The 19,627-nt window shown below is 35.2% G+C and overlaps 1 protein-coding gene across 3 annotated transcripts in view; it reads left to right on the plus strand.

Moving 5' to 3' along the window:
- Nucleotides 1-241: 241 nt before the first annotated feature.
- The window catches only part of LOC120426173 (pro-resilin), an 80,934-nt gene continuing 61,548 nt past the window's right edge, over nucleotides 242-19,627 (plus strand). The window contains exon 1 of one of the 3 annotated variants that reach the window (XM_052710511.1): nucleotides 242-993. In XM_052710511.1, the coding sequence (XP_052566471.1) occupies nucleotides 967-993 (27 nt within the window). In that variant the 5' untranslated portion in view covers nucleotides 242-966. The remainder of the gene's footprint in view (nucleotides 994-19,627) is intronic. The other 2 variants (XM_039590891.2, XM_039590896.2) reach the window with 2 other exon arrangements.

The following is a 19,627-nucleotide window of genomic DNA, read 5'->3' on the forward strand; positions in this document are numbered from 1 at the left end:
CTCACTATTAAAACCTAAAATTTTTAATAAATGGTTTCCTTTCTCATATTAAGGTTCCCCTCTTAACTAAACACAACAATCCACAACAATCCAACAATGTTTTAGCGGAGAGCCCACGGATGATGATGATAGTTAAATAGTTTTCGGTTTAGGTGAGTGCTGCGCGAGAGTGTGACTCTATTATATAAAATAGAGTTGGCGGAAAAGTTCTGGCTTTATTCGTACTTCAACCGCCAGGTCGAGTGGACGCTGGGGCTTAAGCTGGGATCGGCTTAAATTTTCGACCACCTTTTTTGTTTTGTTTCAGTGGAAAAAAGAGGTGATCATTGGTGGCGTTAATTTATTCCAAATTTGGTACCGGCTGGAGGGGAGACAACAAAACAGTGTTTTAATTTTAGATCGGTAGTTGTGCCCTTTGGAAAGGTGACCCAAAAAATAGTGAATCACAAAACAAGTGTTAGCCTTGACTAGGCCGAAAATACCAAATCGAACAAAAGAGTGAAAAACAGAAAAACCAAGAATTTGCGTTGAATATTTTATTTTTGGGGACGAATAAAATGTTCAACAGAGAAGTGAATTGAAACAAAACCAGTAAAGTGATCAAGCGTCATTTATGTAACCTTCTCTTCTCTTCTGGCAAAGTATTAGTTTCATTTTCAGTAGTGTTGTTGGTGGTCTCTTAATTGGCACTTTATGGAAATCGTTTTTCGGACTTTTCGCGTGTTCGGTTATTACATCTGATAGCCAGGTAGTGGCATTATTAAAACATAGAAGAAACGCAAAAAGAGTGAAGAACCCACGGTTGTCAACGCGGGTGTAAGGCGCAAGAAGTTGCTGAATTTTAAGCAGTTTGAGCTTGGGGTCTCGTTCCCATACCAACTGAACGAGGTTTGGTGGAGGTTTGGAGAGGCTTTGCACGTGGAAAAGCCAAATTGAAACAAAACCCCGACACACTCCCACACCACAATGGCCGTTGATGCAGTTTTTCGAAAGGTAAGTGATGTCAAGTTTAGGAGGTTGACCCATGAGATGACTCCCTGTAAGGGCTGAACTTGGACGATTTGGAATGTATCTCATCAACTATTTTTTTTCTTACCTTTTTCATTTACTTATTTTACTTTTTCAAAAACACCAATGCGCCATGGGTTTCCTTTGTACATAGGAGCTTTAGAAAAAGTAAACGAGATTTGTCTTTTTTGATCTCTTAATAACCTTTTACAATAAATTTTCCCTTGTCTTAAAAAAAACAAAAAAAAAAATTATTGGAGTCAACTATGGCCGGTATTTTACTGATATTTCCTTCTTTTTTTGTCAAAATAAGAATGAGTTCTTTTTAAAATCTAGCATTTTGCAAAACAAAATAAAAAAATATATTTTCGGTTGGAAAATGTTATTTGCTTAAATTACTCAACAAATTTCACCGTTTAAAGTTATAAACATTTAAAGGCGTATAACAAAAATGTTCGGTTTCCTGCAATTAAAAAATACATATTTGACTTTGATGATCGGACTGCTGCTGGTTTATAAGCACTTTTCAATTCGTACTATCTCGAATCCTCGGTTCGATTTTCAATGTTAAAATATAAAAATTTAACGATATTTTTTTGCTTCTTTCTTTAAAAATATTTTCGGACTTTTATAAGCTAACCCCCCATAATATAAAAGAAAGTTTTTTTGCCGTTTTGAAAGGTTACTCTTGATTCTAAAATTACTAATTATTCTTGAAGAAAAGAGCAAAGTATGATTTTTGAACATTTGTTTAAATTTTTAATTTTTTTCCAAAATTTACATTTTTTTAAATTTATAGCTTCGGTACCGTAAACCGGGGTGACTTTGATAGGATTTAAATTTGTTTTTGTATTATTTTCCAACTGGTAAAACCTTTCTCAAGATTATTATTTTTAAAAAATGTACTGGGGTAGGCCACACAAAGTCCATGCACTATCTTTAAAAAAAAATTCAATAGTGTTTAGAAAAAGAGTTAAGTTAAATATTCTTAGTTTAAATTCCGGGGTGACTTTGATAGTCATAGTTTTTCTTGTTAAAATCATAATTAAGATGTTCAAATTTTATTTGTACGTTAAAAGTGCCATCACTGAAGTAGCTAATATAGTTTTTAAGAAAAAAAATCTATGTTTATATTTAGTTAACTAAGTTTATAAGCTTTTTAACAAAATACTTATAATTTTAGGTAAAATTGTTAAAAAGCCAGTATTTTTCCTGAAATTTGTTAAAACTTCAACTGAAAATGCTTATAAATTTGGGGTTGTTTTTTTAGTTGTGTTTCAAAAACACATTTTATTTATTATTTACAAACTTATTTAACCTTCTCCTAGTGGAAAATTATCCAAGGAATCCGAAAATGCAATCCGTTTTCCGATTCAAAATCATGTTCATTGAGAAAATCATGACACTTTGAGAAGTTTAAAATAATGACTTTCATCAACATTTTCTTAACTATAGTTTACTAAATTTTTAAACTCTTCAATTTTTTTTGAAAAGTTCTTCTTTAGGTATTTTGAACAATTCTCTACCACGGTCAGTATGATTCTAAACCATTCCGTACGTATTTTAACTCTTCATTTTGCGGAAAAATCGCAAACCTATCAAAGTCATCCCGTTTTACGGTACCAGAAATTGTACTAGCCTCAACTCAAGCGCATTAGAATGCCCTTTTTAATTTTCCTAAGACATACAAAAAATTCACTTTAAAATATATTTCGGGATTTCAACGTAGTGAGAATGCATGGGGAAGGTTTCACCAAAATAAATAAAAAAATTAAAGATCTCAAAAACCTTACCTATAATTACATTTTGCTTGAATTTCTCAGAAGTGCATCTTTTAGCAAATATGTTATTAGGGATGTGCAGCGATAAATGTTTTTGCTTTTTTATAATTTGTTTAGGTTTCTAAAATCTCTCTAAAAAGTCAAGGCCGTTTATTGTCACCCACGACAGACACGAACGATGAGACAAAGAGAAACGCAAAAAGGAAATCACTTTTTCAAACCCTTTTTTTTCATAAAATCGCAATAACTCGTGATGGTTTTTTGTAATTGTATGTTTAACAACTTTGTAGAACATTGTTACGCTCTAAAAAATAACCCTGCAAAGTTAGAAAAAACACGAAATTTTAACATGAAAAAAATTGATCTAAATGAAAAAAATACCCTTCTGGGTTAATTTAGATTCATAAAGTACATCAAATTTCCCTCAAAATGACATGTTCCAAAAAAAATGTACAGTTGAGAAACAGGAAAAGGCAGAGTTTTTAAATCTTTTTTAAGTGTTATTTTTCGATAAAAAAAAACGTTTTTTGGAATTTTAAGTGCGCCATCAAAGCGGGTGAATAAATTTACATAAAAGTCCCTTTGACACCAAATTTCCATCTCATCACCATTTCAGGCTGCAAATTGTTGAAAGTTTAACATCATTATCATTATTCCTCTTTTCAATGCTTGCGTGAAACAGTAATCCTAGAAATATTAACAATTTTTATTGTATATGTGACATTATTCAATGTAATAGTTTACCCAGTAGGCAATAATTTGTCATGAGGTTACACAATCGTTTCACATAGACTATTATTTGATCAATTTTGTAAAAACTGGAATTAACTGGTTTCAAGCTGAGCTGTATAACAAAAAAAATTTTTTTTTTCGTCAGATTAGATGCTTTTTGCTTTTTGTGAACTTTTTCTGCACTGGTTGAACCAAAGCCCTTAGCATAATTTCTATTAATAGATAATAGAATAAAGTCGTGTGTTTAATTATGCAACAAATGAATGGAAAAAATGCTAATTATTTTTTATTCGGATTACAAATCATAATCTAAACATGGGTTTGTGAGGGTTGAACACACTTATAGTGCAAAAACAAAACTGCGATGACGAGGTGAGGTCAACTGTTCTCGTTGATCGAGATTAGACTAATTAGTGGATGTTCTTTTACCGCTCAAACACTAACGGAGTTTGTGTTTAATTCTCATTGTTGATCTGATGAAATATATTTAGTGGTGCAAGTCAAACTTTTGAATAATCTCCTTGATTCATTATTCAATAAAATAACCCAAAACCTTGAATATTTTGTGATCCCATATGTAAATGAAAACAATGTTTTTTAAATTTCATTTTAAAATTTTTCCAATCACGGGAATGCTTCGACGAAAGTTTGTTTTCAACATTTGTTGATTTTTGACTTGTTGATTTCTGCCAAACCACTTTTGCATTACAATATTTGCGGGGATTTCATCCCATCAGATGATACTGCAGATCAAAATCGAGTTGATTGAGGAATGCTTCAAATCCAGTTCAAACAAACTAAATTTTCCTCCCCGAATGAACTCGATAAATTGAGATTTACTGTTTGGTGAAATAGTGGAGAGTTCTCGGAACCATTCGTTTTACGTGTTATTTTTTTGTTGGAAAAAGTGATCTCCAAAACAATAACAAAACTGACCCTTGGCACTCCCCATCGAAAAGTTTTAGCAAATTCATCATGCTTAGACAACACCAGCCAAGGGTCCTCCCCCAGGAGAGATGCACGACGGACGAGTGCAAGCTCTCCAAGCTTTGTTGAAATGCAAAACTTCCACTTTGGTATCGCCGGCAACGTTCGCTCTGTGGTTTTGTCCTCCCTCCAGCCCCACGATAGTTGTGTCCACCACAGTAGAGTCCTTGTGATGCCTGTTGATTTATTGATTAAATTACGTCCGATTGTGACACAGTAGTGTGTTGTCGCTGCCAACGGGAAAGGGAAAAAGTTTGAGGAAAGTCACATAAAAGGTTTTTAAAAAGTATTATTTTGAAAATATAAAAATTAAAATTTTAATTTATTAAAATCTCGAAAATGTGTAAAATCAAAATTAAAATTTTAGCACAAATTTTTAAAAGGTCTCAAATTTTTGAGATTTTTTTGTATCCGACATAACAATAACAAAACCCGGTGTCATTCGTCATGTGGTCAATGCTGGCGGGGGTGGACCTCCGGGCCAGTCCAACTGAAACCAGCAAAAAATGTAATTGCTTTGTTTATTCTACTCCAACTGAGCCAATATGGCATCGACGTGTGTGTGGATCAGGTGAAATGGAGTGGAAAGTTGATGCTTTGACTTTCCTCATGTTTTTTTCGAATTGAATTTTCAAACGTTAACGATTGATAGAACCTTTCAAAGATGTTTTGTCAGAAATTAATTATTAGAGATTTTTTCTGAAAATTCTTCAATGTTGTAAATCAATTTAAAGTAGTCATAATTTACATTACATATTTTTGCAATATTTTCTCCAAACCAGCCTTCTTAATTGAAACCGAAAACCCACCTTAAAAGACAGCAAAACGAAACCTTAATCTTACCTCAATTTCAAACACACAAAATTGGACCAGTAACAACAAATCAAGATAGATTCGAACCCAATGACCATTCATCCCAACCGCCCACACAGGTAAGAAAGGGCCTTTTCAAACTCAATCGTACTCTTTCTCATGTGTGTCTGTGTGTAATATGGGTTCACCTTAAGGGCAAAATCCCCTGCTTTTGTAAGCCGCTGTAAAGTATTTATAAGCGATCAGATATCAAAGCCGGCACAAAGATCTATTGGGTGAATCCCTTTCTCGTACGAGACCCTTTCATACGTTATTGAAAAACACTGTCAAAAACTCTTAAAGTTAATTCAGGTGCGGGAAATTTTAATCGAATATTCGTATTTTTATTGATAATTTATTTATTAGTATTGAAAAAGCACAAAAATGAGTTTGTCTTCGGTGCAAAAACAAAAAAAAGATATCATTTTTCTTAACCCCAACAACAATCGGGTTTGCTTGAAGAGCCAAAGGAGCCATGTGTTACCATAATGATACTATATCTAGAAAGGTCCGTGTGGGAAGGATGCTGGAAAATTTGTTCTATTAATGGGTGTGACATCTCTTTTACGAGGCCAGTATCGAGGATCAGCAGCGGCAGTTTCACTTTATCTTTATCGTGTGGAAAATTCGTGCTACTCCGTGTTGGGAGAAACACAACACTGAGAGAAACTAACTAACAGTTAATGAGAATAATTCAAATATTGATTCACTTTAGTCTTCATTTGAAAGCAGATTAAATGATTTTACAACTGCGCATTTTTTTCATACATGAAAAATGATGTATGAAAATTCGAAAATCTGTATCTTTTGAAGGAATTTTTTGAACGATTTGGTGTCTTCGGCAAAGTTGTAGGTATGGATAAGGACTACAATGAAAAAATGATACACGGTAAATAAATTGATGATTTTTATTTTAACTTTTTGTCACTAAAACTTGATTTTCAAAAAAAAAACATTATTTTTATTTATTTTTTGATAAGTTTTAGGGGACATCAAAAGCCAACTTTTCACAAATTTCCAGGTTGTGCTAAAAATGTTTGAACTAGTTATGAAATTTTGAATCAATAGATTTTTTGAATTTTTCAATTTAATTTTCCGATGTAAAATCAAATTTGAAATCAAAAAAGGTTTTTTGGGGAAATTTTGTTTAAGTGCACCGTTTTCAAATTATAGTAATTTTTAAGAAACTTTTTTGAAAATAGTCACTATTTTTCATTTTTTTTTTAATCAGTGCACATGTTGGCCCACCTTAGAAAAAAAATATTTTTGAAAAGCTGAGAAAATTCTCTATATTTTGCTATTTTGACCTTAAATTGCTGAGATATTGCCAAGCAAAGGTTTAAAAACAGGAAAATTGATGTTTTCTAAGTCCCACCCAAACAACACACCATTTTCCAATGTCGATATCTCAGCAACTAATGGTCCGATTTTCAATGTTTAAATGTGAAACATTTGTGAAATTTACCGATCGTTTTGAAAACAATATTTTTTAAATATTTAAATCAAGACTAACATTTCAAAAGGGCCAAACATACAATATTACGCTTTTTTAAAATGTTAGTCTTGGTTAAAAAAATTTTTTTCGAAGAGATCGGAAAATTTCACGACTGTTTCATATTTTAACATTGAAAATTGGATCATTAGTTGCTTAGATATCGACATTAGAAAATTTTGTGTTGTTTGGGTGGGACTTAGAAAGCATCAATTTTCCTGTTTTTAAACCTTTGCATGGCAATATCTCAGCAACTAAGGGTCGTATCAACAAAGTTCAAAAGGGCAAAATATAAAGATTTTTCTCAGCTCCTCAAAAATATTTTTTTCAAAAGTGGGCAAACATGTGCACTAATTTTTAAAAATTTAAAACTTCGACTATTTAACTTGAAACGGTGCACTTTATCAAAATTTCAATAATGTACTTTTTGATTGCAAATTTTGATTTTACATCGAAAAATGAAGTTGAAAAATTTTTGCGACCAATTTTTCGATTTTTTGAAAAAATCAGTATTGATTCAAAAATTCATAACTCGCTCAAAGATTTTTTGCACAACCTGGGCATTTCTGAAAAGTTGGCATTTGATGTCCTCTAAAACATATAAAAAAATAAAAAAAAATAAAAATAGTTTTTTTTCGCAAATCAAGTTTTACAGACAAAAAGTTAAATAAAAAATCACCAAATTTGTTTTTACCGTGTATCATTTTTTTCCAGTGTAGTCCGTATCCATACTTACAACTTTGTCGAAGACTGATCAAAAAAAAAACTTTGTCGAAGACGATCAAAAAATTCCTTCAAAAGATACAGATTTTTGAATTTTCATGCATCATTTTTGTATGGCCAGCTGCCAAATTTGTATGGAAAATTATATGGACAAACTAATGATGCAAAATGGCTTCTTTGGGCATATCGAAGGCGCCAAAAAAGTTTCAGTTGCATTAAAATATACAAAAATTAAAATTCAAATTTAAAATTTAATTTCGAATGTAATAACAACATTTTTAGAAAATACACAAAATTTTCACAAAACTACGTATTTTTACATACATTTTGAATCTAATAACAACAATTTTAGAAAATACTAAAAATTTTCATAAAACTACGTATTTTCCAAAAAATACTCAAAATTTCCGTTTTCACAATGTGGGTATCAAACGATCGGAATTTTTTCATACATTCCAAATGTAATAACAACATTTTTAGAAAATACTTGAAATTTTCACAAAACTACGTATTTTCGAAAAAAAAACTCAAAATTTAAATTTTTACAATATGGGTATCAAACGATCGGGATTTTTTCATGAATTTCAAATTTAATAACAACATTTTTTTAAAATACTCAAAATTTTCACAAAACTACGAATTTTTGAAAAAAAGTACTCAAAATTTCCGTTTTTAAAATATGGGTATCAAACGATCGGGATTTTTTCATACATTTCGAAAGTCATTAAAAAAATGATAATACTCAAAGTTTTCACAAAACTACGTATTTTTGAAAAAAAATAGTACTCAAAATTTCTGTTTTTCACAAGAGGTATCAAATGTTCGGGATTTTTATACATTTCAAAAGTTATAACACAAATTTGTGGAAATACCCAAATTTTCACAAAACAACGTTTTTTTCGAAAAAAAAAATACCCCAAATTTCAGTTTTTTACAATATGAGTATCACATGGTTGAGAATTTTTCCTTAATTGTTACTTTGTATCGTCATGTGTCCGATTTTTCTATGGGACGACGGGACTTGAACCCGCAACCACCTCATTAGTACTGAGACGCATCGCCAATTGTACCACTGAGGCCCTTGATATCTCAAACCACCGTAGTGCTACGTGTGACAGTTTGGTATCTATTCCAGCCTGAAAACAGTATATTTAGATCGCTTTGGTATCGTGATCATCGTCTTCTCCTTGTGGCGAAATTCGCTGAACAGGAAGATTTAGACTATGCTTCAATTTAATTTAAAAGGTCATATTGTAAAAACGGAAATCTTGAGTATTTTTTTCGAAAATACGTAGTTTTGTGAAAATTTGGAGTATTTTCAAAAAATATTGTTATTACATTCGAAATGTATGAAAAAATCCCGATCGTTTGATACCCACATTGTAAAAACGGAAATTTTGAGTGTTTTTTTTTCGAAAATACGTAGTTTTGTGAAAATTATGAGTATTTTCAAAAAAATGTTGTTATTACACTTGAAATGTATGAAAAAATCCGGATCGTTTAATACCCACATTGTAAAAACGGAAATTTTGAGAACTTTTTTTCAGAAAATCGTAGTTTTGTGAAAATTTTGAGTATTTTCTAAAATTGTTGTTATTACATTCGAAATGTATGAAAAAATCCCGATCGTTTGATACCCATATTGTAAAAAAATAAAATTTTGAGTATTTTTTTTCAAAAATACGTAGTTTTGTGAAAATATTGAGTATTTTCTAAAAATGTTGTTATTACATTCGAAATGTATGAAAAAATCCCGATCGTTTGATACCCATATTGTAAAAATTGAAATTTTGAGTATTTTTTTTCGAAAATACGTAGTTTTGTGAAAATTTTGAGTATTTTCTATAAATGTTATTGTTACATCCAAAATTTATGAAAAAAAACCTGATCATTTGGTACATATATTGCAATAACAATATATTTTGGTTTCCTTAGAGAAAAAAATATGCATTTTCAAAATACAGGAAAAATACGTATTTTTGTGAAAATTTTCATGAAATAATAATTTTAATGGATAGCTGACATCATCCCGATTCCAAAACACTATAATTTTTTGATGTTTGCATGATTATTCATAGAATTATAGCCAATGTCTCCCATATAGCCAAAATCCCATAAGCTCTGTGCTTCAGTTAAGCACTGGGCCGTGCTTAACCGAGGCAGCTGAACGGTGCAAAACCGGGGCAGTGCAAAACCGAGGCGTGCAAAACCGAGGCATGGCTGTATTCTAAAATTCAGTAACACAATTCACGATTCTGGGAGTTGATTTTTTCTGTGTACGGAAGTTCTGACCTCATGAACATAAGCTGAAATAATTAAATTTTAAAACATGTTGCCACATTTTAAACTTGATAGCTGAAACAAAAATTGAAAAAAAACATGCAAAAATCATTTAAATTGATAATGTTACTTTTGATCATCTGAATTTAAAAATTTAATCTTTTTTTTATATGTATGCCAAAATTTCCCAGTGGTCCTAGGGCAACCATCAAACCAGCATCTGCTACTGTAGCATCGATATCCTGTACAAGACACGACTCATTAAATTCCATACAACTCGACACTACATAATGTTGATGACCCGGTTTAGCTCCAGAACTTCCAGAGACACTGCTGCAGCAGAGCTTTCCTGGGAAAGCTCCACACCAAGACGTTCCCTGTCGAAGATGATGATGACGATGCGCGATGGTCTCGGTTCGATAGGAACGGACAAAAGAAACCGTCTTCGCCTTAAGGGCGCGCGGGTGGTGGTTACTCCTTCATGGTCATCTTCAACCCCTTTCTGAATATGAGACTCGCTGAGAGGTTCTTCAACCCCCGTTCCTTCCATGTGCCAAGTGATTAAATTTCCTTTAGCCAACAACCCTTCGGCACAGCGTTACAGTTTCGCGCTACACTTTGAAGAGCGTTTTGAAGTTTCAAAGTCGCTTCTTGGCTGCGTTAATTAAATCTTGTTCTACCCCTTTGCTATTCTTCCACGAGAGTGGGGAATGATCCACGGGAACGATATGGCGTAGACTTTGTCTGAAATGAGCGCGCGGTGTGTTTTCAGCTAAAATGTAACTTAGTATTTTTCAAAACAAATTCAGAGTTGAAAGGTTTACAAGATGTCATGAATTTGGAGAAAATATCTTTCTGAAACCCACCGTCTCAAAAAACGTGCATGCATGTAATCTCCAACTAAATCCCCTTGAACACCCCCAACAACCCGTTCGAGCTCTAGTTAATTACAGCCATTATGATAAGTTTTAATAGTGACTCGTGTCGAGAGTGGGCTGAGCCAACGCGATTATGAAGACCGTTGCATGAGACACAAATCAAAGGCAAAGCTTGCGTGCAACATGCGCTTTAGAACCGCCGACGGAGTGGGGGCCAAGCAAAAAACTTCACAGCTCCGGCAAAAGTGGGCCATTTCCACCGGGAGGACGGAAATGGGTGATTAGCCGGGTGTGACCCCCGGAAATGGAATTGATTGCAAAGTGGAGATGAGAGCGGTAATTGAATTTAAACGTTTATGACGGTTGCCCCTGAAGGTATGCAGCTGGTTAAATCTTCAAATTTCTTAGCAATTAAATAAGCTTCTAAAGCATTGTAACTTTCATGTCATTGTCCATGCCCGGGCTTGGACTTGGGTCCCTATCTTCATCTGGTCTGGTTCAACGCTGTAATCTTCCCGGCGCATTGTTCCGTCGATTATGTTCAGCTGGTGTCAGAGCAGACCGCCCACGTGGAGCCCCGCGTTGCGGATGGTCATGATTCTATGATTCCACAAATGCATACCGTGCCGTTTAATTGCGTGAATATGTCGCTACACTACCCATGAGAGGAGAGAACATGGGACGCAAGTCGTCGGCGACAAGTGATGACGGTTACGCGTTACGCTTTATTAACCATGCACAGCGAGAACCTTCCCCGGCTAGGACGGAGTTACACATAGCAGGCTGCCAGCTCAGAGTGTGACAGAGTTGGTTGAGAATAGACGGAACATGTACTGGATGCAGAACGACAGGTCAGAAAATGCAGACTTTGGTGATAATGGAGTCATTCAGACTAGTTCAAGTAGAACTTCTCTCAATTTCTATTAATTATTATTGAGATTAATAAAGATAAAGTAACTCTGGCAACACTGCCAAGGATTAGTTACGGCAACAAAATATCATCTAAATCAAATTTCTTGGGAATTCAAACTAAATTTGATGTGTTTAGCTCGATTAAAACCATAATTTGAACCAACCTAAACTTGTCAGTTACGGAAAGTGACAATTTCGTCCGGAAACTGGGACAACCGTGTCATCAGCAACAGAATAATTGATAAACCTGAATGTTTTAGAGTAACACAACGAAATTGACTTTGGGTCAATCCTGCTCACTGTGTCATTTCAAAACTTATGCAAAATGAAAACTGCAATTCCAACATTTCGTGTGGCCTCCCATTGACACGTGATAGAAGTTCTCATCAACACGCCACCGCCCATCAAAATTTCCCCCAAAAATTGATGGAATCGGGGCCAAGTCATGACGGCTTCAGCAAACATGCCACAAACTCATCGTTTCCCGTACCGTTCAAGTAACGAAAAATATTGCTTCTATTCGTATGGCTTTACGTTCACCGGGGCCAGCAAGAAATGGGGGAAAGAGTTACTTCATTACACCGACCGTAGTCTATTGAGCTTGATCCTACCCGAAAATGGTTCTGACCAAGGAGGAAATTCCATGCTCAGAATGTTATTAGGTCGAATAGAAGCCCTCTGACCCCTTCAGCGTATCATCCTTGGCCGGGTCGTGTTTCACGCAGATACTACGAAACTCGATGGTGTAACATATTTTATATTCGGACTTACGGGCGGGGTGCTGTTGCGGCGGGCCTGGCTGTTTAGCTGAGCTCAGATATGCCAGGAGACTTGGGAAAATGTACCCTTTCTAATCAAACACCTATCTTCGTCATATGGAGAGTTTGATGCTCGATTTAAGCTCCAAAAATACTATTTAGGCTTTAAACTTACCAGCAACAGCACCGCCTCGAGTAAGCACGCAAATTAATGCTATTTACTGGCCAAAAAGATCAAATTTAATTTAAATTTTTGATCATAATTTCTATTTTGCGAGACCATTTCTCATCATTTTGGTGGCACACACATCCACACGCAAGATCAGAGGTTAACTGCTTAACGAAAGTCGCCATCAATCTCTTTTCACTTGCGCTAACGAATTCAAAGCGCTTAAGATATAAAATTGCTTCCAACTACCGGCAACATGTTCTTTTGACCATAACTTAGTCACTCACTTGAAAAATAATCCCGAAAAATGTAAATAATTAGCAAGCACCATCAAAAAAAACAAACGTGCAAAGTCTTTTGACGTTTCAATTTTGACTACCCATTCCAATCGAAGGCTGAAGAAAACCGAGCGAGGAGCGAAGGCAAATAAAGAACAAAGGGTGACCACCAACACCACCAACATGCCATAAATGCTACTTTTCGTGAGTGTTCGCTTAAAATTTCATCAATTTTTGCAGCACTAAGCAGACCCAAAAGAGCGCTGGAAGAAAAAAAAAGAACTTAGCTGAAAATAGAAAAATGGGCGTGGCCCAATGCACTCGACTGATAAGAATGCATTTTTGAAATATTTTTTTTAAATGCTTGTAAAAGGAATAGCATAAATTTTAATAAAAGTGAAAATAAACAATGAAACCCTTTCAGGCCTGAATTTTTCTGAGCTGTGTTAATATACAATTTTGGTACCAGTAGTTCATTTTTTCCATGAGTAAACAGAAACAGGCAAAAAAAAGTTACATTTCATTTTTGGACGTTCTGGGTCCTCCGAAGTGTCCTGGAATATAGATCTTGGAGTCTACCGCCGTAACAACACGATTCTACCAAGATTCCGATTATGGTTCATATTCAGTGATGTCCCTGGGACCCTTTGGCAACACTATGAGCTATGTGGATCACTTTTGGGATGTCCTGGGTCCTCCAAAGTGTCCTAGAATACAGATCTTGGAGTCTACCGCCGTAACAACACGATTCTACCAAGTTTCCGATTATGGTTCATATTCAGTGATGTCCCTGGGACCCGTTGGCAACACTATGAGCTATGTGGATCACTTTTGGGATGTTCTGGGTCCTCCAAAGTGTCCTGGAATACAGATCTTGGAGTCTACCGCCGTAACAACACGATTCTACCAAGTTTCCGATTATGGTTCATATTCAGCGATGTCCCTGGGACCCTTTGGCAACACTATGAGCTATGTGGATCACTTTTGGGATGTTCTGGGTCCTCCAAAGTGTCCTGGAATACAGATCTTGGAGTCTACCGCCGTAACAACACGATTCTACCGCCGTAACAACACGATTCTACCAAGTTTCCGATTATGGTTCATATTCAGTGATGTCCCTGGGACCCGTTGGCAACACTATGAGCTATGTGGATCACTTTTGGGATGTTCTGGGTCCTCCAAAGTGTCCTGGAATACAGATCTTGGAGTCTACCGCCGTAACAACACGATTCTACCAAGTTTCCGATCATGGTTCATATTCAGTGATGTCCCTGGGACCCTTTGGCAACACTATGAGCTATGTGGATCACTTTTGGGATGTTCTGGGTCCCCCAAAGTGTCCTAGAATACAGATCTTGGAGTCTACCGCCGTAACAACACGATTCTACCAAGTTTCCGATTATGGTTCATATTCAGTGATGTCCCTGGGACCCGTTGGCAACACTATGAGCTATGTGGATCACTTTTGGGATGATCTGGGTCCTCCAAAGTGTCCTGGAATACAGTTCTTGGAGTCTAGTAATGCTAAAGGGTGCCAGCTCCTGGCGGGTTTCGCTTTGTAAGCGAAAGGATGGCTTGAATCCCATCTGGCGAGGCAAAAGGGGTAGGTGGCGGTCGAGGGAGGATTTTGACTGCAGCGTTAGTTGTATTTGCTCAAGTCATAAACCTCCCAAAACCCAACACATTCAATCTCTCGAACGATCTGTGGGCGGCTGAATCTGAGCATTGAAAAACTCTGTAGCAATACACGGAGAAATGTCTCAACTGCAACTTTCTACTCGCTAACATAGTCTGAGGCAAAATTCGAGCTGAAATTTGGGCTATATGATCGGTATCGAACTCTATATGGGTCAAAAATATACGAGGTTTCCCCTCAATCTCACTTATCTCCACGTCCGCGGATTGGTTTCTCGTGTTCGTGAAAGGGTCCCAGAGACATCACTGAATATGAACCATAATCCGAAACTTGGTAGAATCTTGTTGTTACGGCGGTAGACTCCAAGATCTGTATTCCAGGACACTTTGGAGGACCCAGAACATCCCAAAAGTGATCCACATAGCTCATAGTGTTTCCAACGGGTCCCAGGGACATCACTGAATATGAACCATGATCGGAAACTTGGTACAATCGTGTTTTTACGGAGGTATACTCCAAGATCTGAAATCCAGGACACTTTGGAGGACCCAGACCATCCCAAAAGTGATCCTCATAGCTCATAGTGTTGCCAAAGGGTCCCAGGGACATCACTGAATATGAACCATAATCGGAAACTTGGTAGAATCTTGTTGTTACGGCGGTAGACTCCAAGATCTGTATTCCAGGACACTTTGGAGGACCCAGAACATCCCAAAAGTGATCCACATAGCTCATAGTGTTTCCAACGGGTCCCAGGGACATCACTGAATATGAACCATGATCGGAAACTTGGTACAATCGTGTTTTTACGGAGGTATACTCCAAGATCTGAAATCCAGGACACTTTGGAGGACCCAGACCATCCCAAAAGTGATCCACATAGCTCATAGTGTTGACAAAGGATCCCAGGGACATCACTGAATATGAACCATAATCGGAAACTTGGTAGAATCGTGTTGTTACGGCGGTAGACTGCAAGATCTGTATTCTAGGACACTTTGGAGGACCCAGAACATCCCAAAAGTGATCCACATAGCTCATAGTGTTGCCAACGGGTCCCAGGGACATCACTGAATATGAACCATAATCGGAAACTTGGTACAATCGTGTTGTTACGGCGGTAGACTCCAAGATCTGTATTCCAGGACACTTTGGAGGACCCAGATCATCCCAAAAGTGACCCACATAGCTCATAGTGTTGCCAAAGGGTCCCAGGGACATCACTGAATATGAACCATGATCGGAAACTTGGTAGAATCTTGTTGTTACGGCGGTAGACTCCAAGATCTGTATTCCAGGACACTTTGGAGGACCTAGATCATCCCAAAAGAGATCCAAAGGGATCGAAGTGGTCCCAAATGGTCGTGAGGATGTGACTGGTAATAACTAAACTTCATTTGCCTTGAAAAATCGTTGTAAACCTGAATTATCTTCAACATTTTCTGAAGTTTCCAAATTTCAGGTTTTCAGGATGTTCTAGGTCGTCAAAAAGGCCATTAACAACCACTCAAACATTTTTTCCTAGGTAGAGAAACTCATAAATTACAACTTTGCTGAACAATGTTATATGTTTTGAGCACTGTGTGATTTTATACAACCGAATTTCGGTATGGGTCATATATGACCCATCAGGCCTGAAAGGGTTAAAGGAACAATCCAGATTATCCAGCATCATTCAAACACGACCGCTTATTAGGCTTAAAATGGGCATATTTCCCCTACACAGGGCAAGACTGCATACACTACGTCGAAAGGAGTGAATAGATGGATGGAGGTCACAGACAATTGAATGTATTTGATGGTTTTTAGTAATTTTATTTAGATATTTTTAAGGAGCAGAAAAATAAAATAAAATTGATTTTTCATTTTGTTTTCGAGGAGCAAAAGCTATGTGAGTTGGCAAGCAATGACTTAAATGGAAAAAATCACTTTCTTTATTTGCATTCTCTACACTTCATAAATGTTTCACAACACCTCCCACCTTCATCTTCACTTCAACCCCCTCAAAATTAATGTGAAAAATCAGTGAGCAAAACATTTTTTTTAAACTTGAAAAATTTCTGTCGAAATAGAAGTTTAATCACACAGAAAAAAAAGTTGAATTTTGGAATGCTGAAAATTTGGTAGGTTGAATATTACCTCTTTATTTGTGTAATATTACATAAAAAATGTGTAAAAATGTGAACCTGATGAATATTCATCAAAAACTGATGAAAATTCATCATTGTCTGGGGCAAAATTTATCATTTATTTTGCCACAAAATCTGTCACCATTTCCTGATAAATATTACCATCATTTTTTTTCTGTGCAACTGAGGACCACCTAAAATGTCTTCTTCTGCATTGATAATCATATTTAGCATGTTTGGGGTCTTTTTAAAATATTTCAAATTTTATGAAATTTCATTATACACCACCACAAAAAAAATGTTTACTCGAAAAAAAATGTCAACACAAAAAAAAATGTTTACTCGCAAAAATAAAATTTTCGCCAAAGCACAGAAAAAAATTGATGGTAATATTCATCAGGAAATGGTGACAGATTTTGTGGCAAAAAATGATGAATTTTTATCAGTTTGTGAGGAATATTCATCAAGTTCACATATTTTATGTAATATTACTCAAAAAAAGATTTAATATTCAACATACCAATTTTCAACATTCCAAAATTCAACTTTTTTTTCTGTGTACATAGATATTTTGGAAACATTGCAATACAACTGAACAGGTGTATAATGCATTTTCAAACACTTTTTCATTAAAATGTTGAAACCATGGTCTGTCATTTCTTTTTTTTACTTTTTCATTAATTTGCCAACCCCCCCTCCCCCACCCCTCTCAACTTTGGTCAGAGTCAAGGAACATAAACTTCAAAACCCCCTCCCTCCTCTTCAAAATTGACCCGAAAAATCAGGGGGCAAGATTTTGTTATGTTAAAACTTTGAAATTTTAATGCAATTAGCTGAAATCAATTGAAAATGCACTCCCTTGCGTTAAAATTCATTTTATGCATGCTTGAGTTTTTTCAGAAATCGTTTGAGTTTTCTAAATTGTTGACGTTTTTTTGCTTGTTTTTTGTTTTTGTCGAATCTATTTTTTGAACTACTGACATATTGTAGAATGTTCTTGATGAATTTAAATATTGAAACATAGGTTTTTTATTTAATTTTTTCATTATTTTTTTTATTTTTTTTTTATTTTTTTGCCCCTTTGAATCTCATAGCCGAGGGACCAAAAATTTTCATAGCCGAGGGACCAAAAATTTTTGCATCGTTTGAATATAAATATTTTTGTACGGTTCTGTTTTTTTTCACTTTTAAATCATTTACTTTTTTCATGATTTTGTTATTTTTGTTCAAAGATGGGAAAATTGCTTGAAATACATTATGTTCTGAAAATATTTGAAGAACTGTATCATAAGAATCTATTTTCTGATTGACATTCTGAGCTGATATCTGATTGACTTGATGTCTTCGGCAAAGTTGTAGGTTAGGATGTGGAATTTTAAAAATGTTATGGAGACACAAAAAAACATGATTTTTTACTTTACTTTACTTAAAATAATTAATTTGGCAAACTATTCTGTCAACTCTTTTGTCTGCAAATTAAGTTTCATACCAAAAAATAGCTCCCTTTAAAAAAATCTTAATTTTGACTGATTTTCCTCTAACTATCCCTTATCTATTAGTAATTTCGAAGGTTATTTTGTAACTATTTTCCTTCCCCTGTTCAATTTGTTCTCCCGTGTACCAGTAAACTCTAACACCGTTTGAATTAGCCAGCTGTTGAAAGGTATCCCATATCTCAGCTTAGGTTAATTACTGCACTGATGTTTTTGCCAAAACAATCCAATAAATGAAATGAAATGAAAAATCTAAATACTTATTAAATTGATTCTATCTTTTTTTTAAATGATCCTTGTATGTTATGTACTAAAAAAACTAAATTTTTCGAAAAAAAAACATTATTTTTAAAGAGCATTGTCATGCTTAAAATTATTATAAATGCAATAACGAATTCACCGCTCAACATATTTTTTGAAGCATATTCTACCTCTCCCAACCTTTGATGTTTCGTCAACTGAAAAAAGCACTTGAACTTTATTGAAAACAAATCACTTAGAAAGGTTTTCTGGTGTTCTCTATTATTGAAACATTAAAAAAATAAAAATAGTAAAATTCGTCTCGCCTCTCTTTTTCTAAATTTTCTTAACTGTAAATTCCAGTGGTTGGTTTGAGCCAGGGGGCGACATCTATATCTCACTACAGGCAGCTCAACCGCAGCCATCATCAGCTGTCAATGACGGCACCAGAACAAAAGAGAGCTGTCATTTACGGCACCAAAACAAAGCCAGAACAAAAGAACAGCTGTTCATTACGGAACCAAAACAAAGCAACTGCGCACTGTAAAAAAGTACGAAAACTGCTGGGTTAAAATTGAACGATACTTTTTTTTATGTAAAATTTTATCGCAATTTACGTTCAAAAGGTAGTGTATGTTTTTGCAATGATTTTTCTCAATTTAAATTTTGAGCTTAAATCGTTTCCTACTCAGTTTAAACTTGAAATATCTTCGTGAAACTTTCACGAGTGTTTGAAAATCATCATTTAGGCGGATTTGATAAATTTTCTGTTTTATGAAATTTTGTGATTTTCTTCACGTATGTAACCCCTTAAAAGTATATTATGTAAATATAAGAATTTATTTAAATTGATGTTACATTTCTGCTGAAACATAAGTTGGAATAAGATTTTTTAAGATTGAAATATTACCAAGATTTTAACAATCACCTCCTATTATCTCTGTCGGAAAATTCCACCCCGGAAAAACTCAAGTGAGAATGGCAGCTCATCGTATCGTGAACTCAGAGCCCAACAAACAGACACACGCAACAGCACTTTTCTTCCGACACATTAGAGATGGACGACTCGACCTGTTTGGTGCTTGCGTTCGTTCGTTAGCCGGGGATGACCTGGAAAAAGAGGTATGGTTTACCGGCTATCTGACATGCCATATTTCGTGATCGGGAAAACTGTATGTGAGCTTTTCTTTTTTTGGGATCAATTGGGATTAAAACCGAAATGAAGGAGCTTTTGGGATGGGTATTGCAGGAAAGATGGTTGAAATTAAGAGGGATGAAA

The sequence above is a fragment of the Culex pipiens genome, chromosome 3 (assembly GCF_016801865.2).
Source record: "Culex pipiens pallens isolate TS chromosome 3, TS_CPP_V2, whole genome shotgun sequence".
NCBI lineage: Eukaryota > Metazoa > Arthropoda > Insecta > Diptera > Culicidae > Culex > Culex pipiens.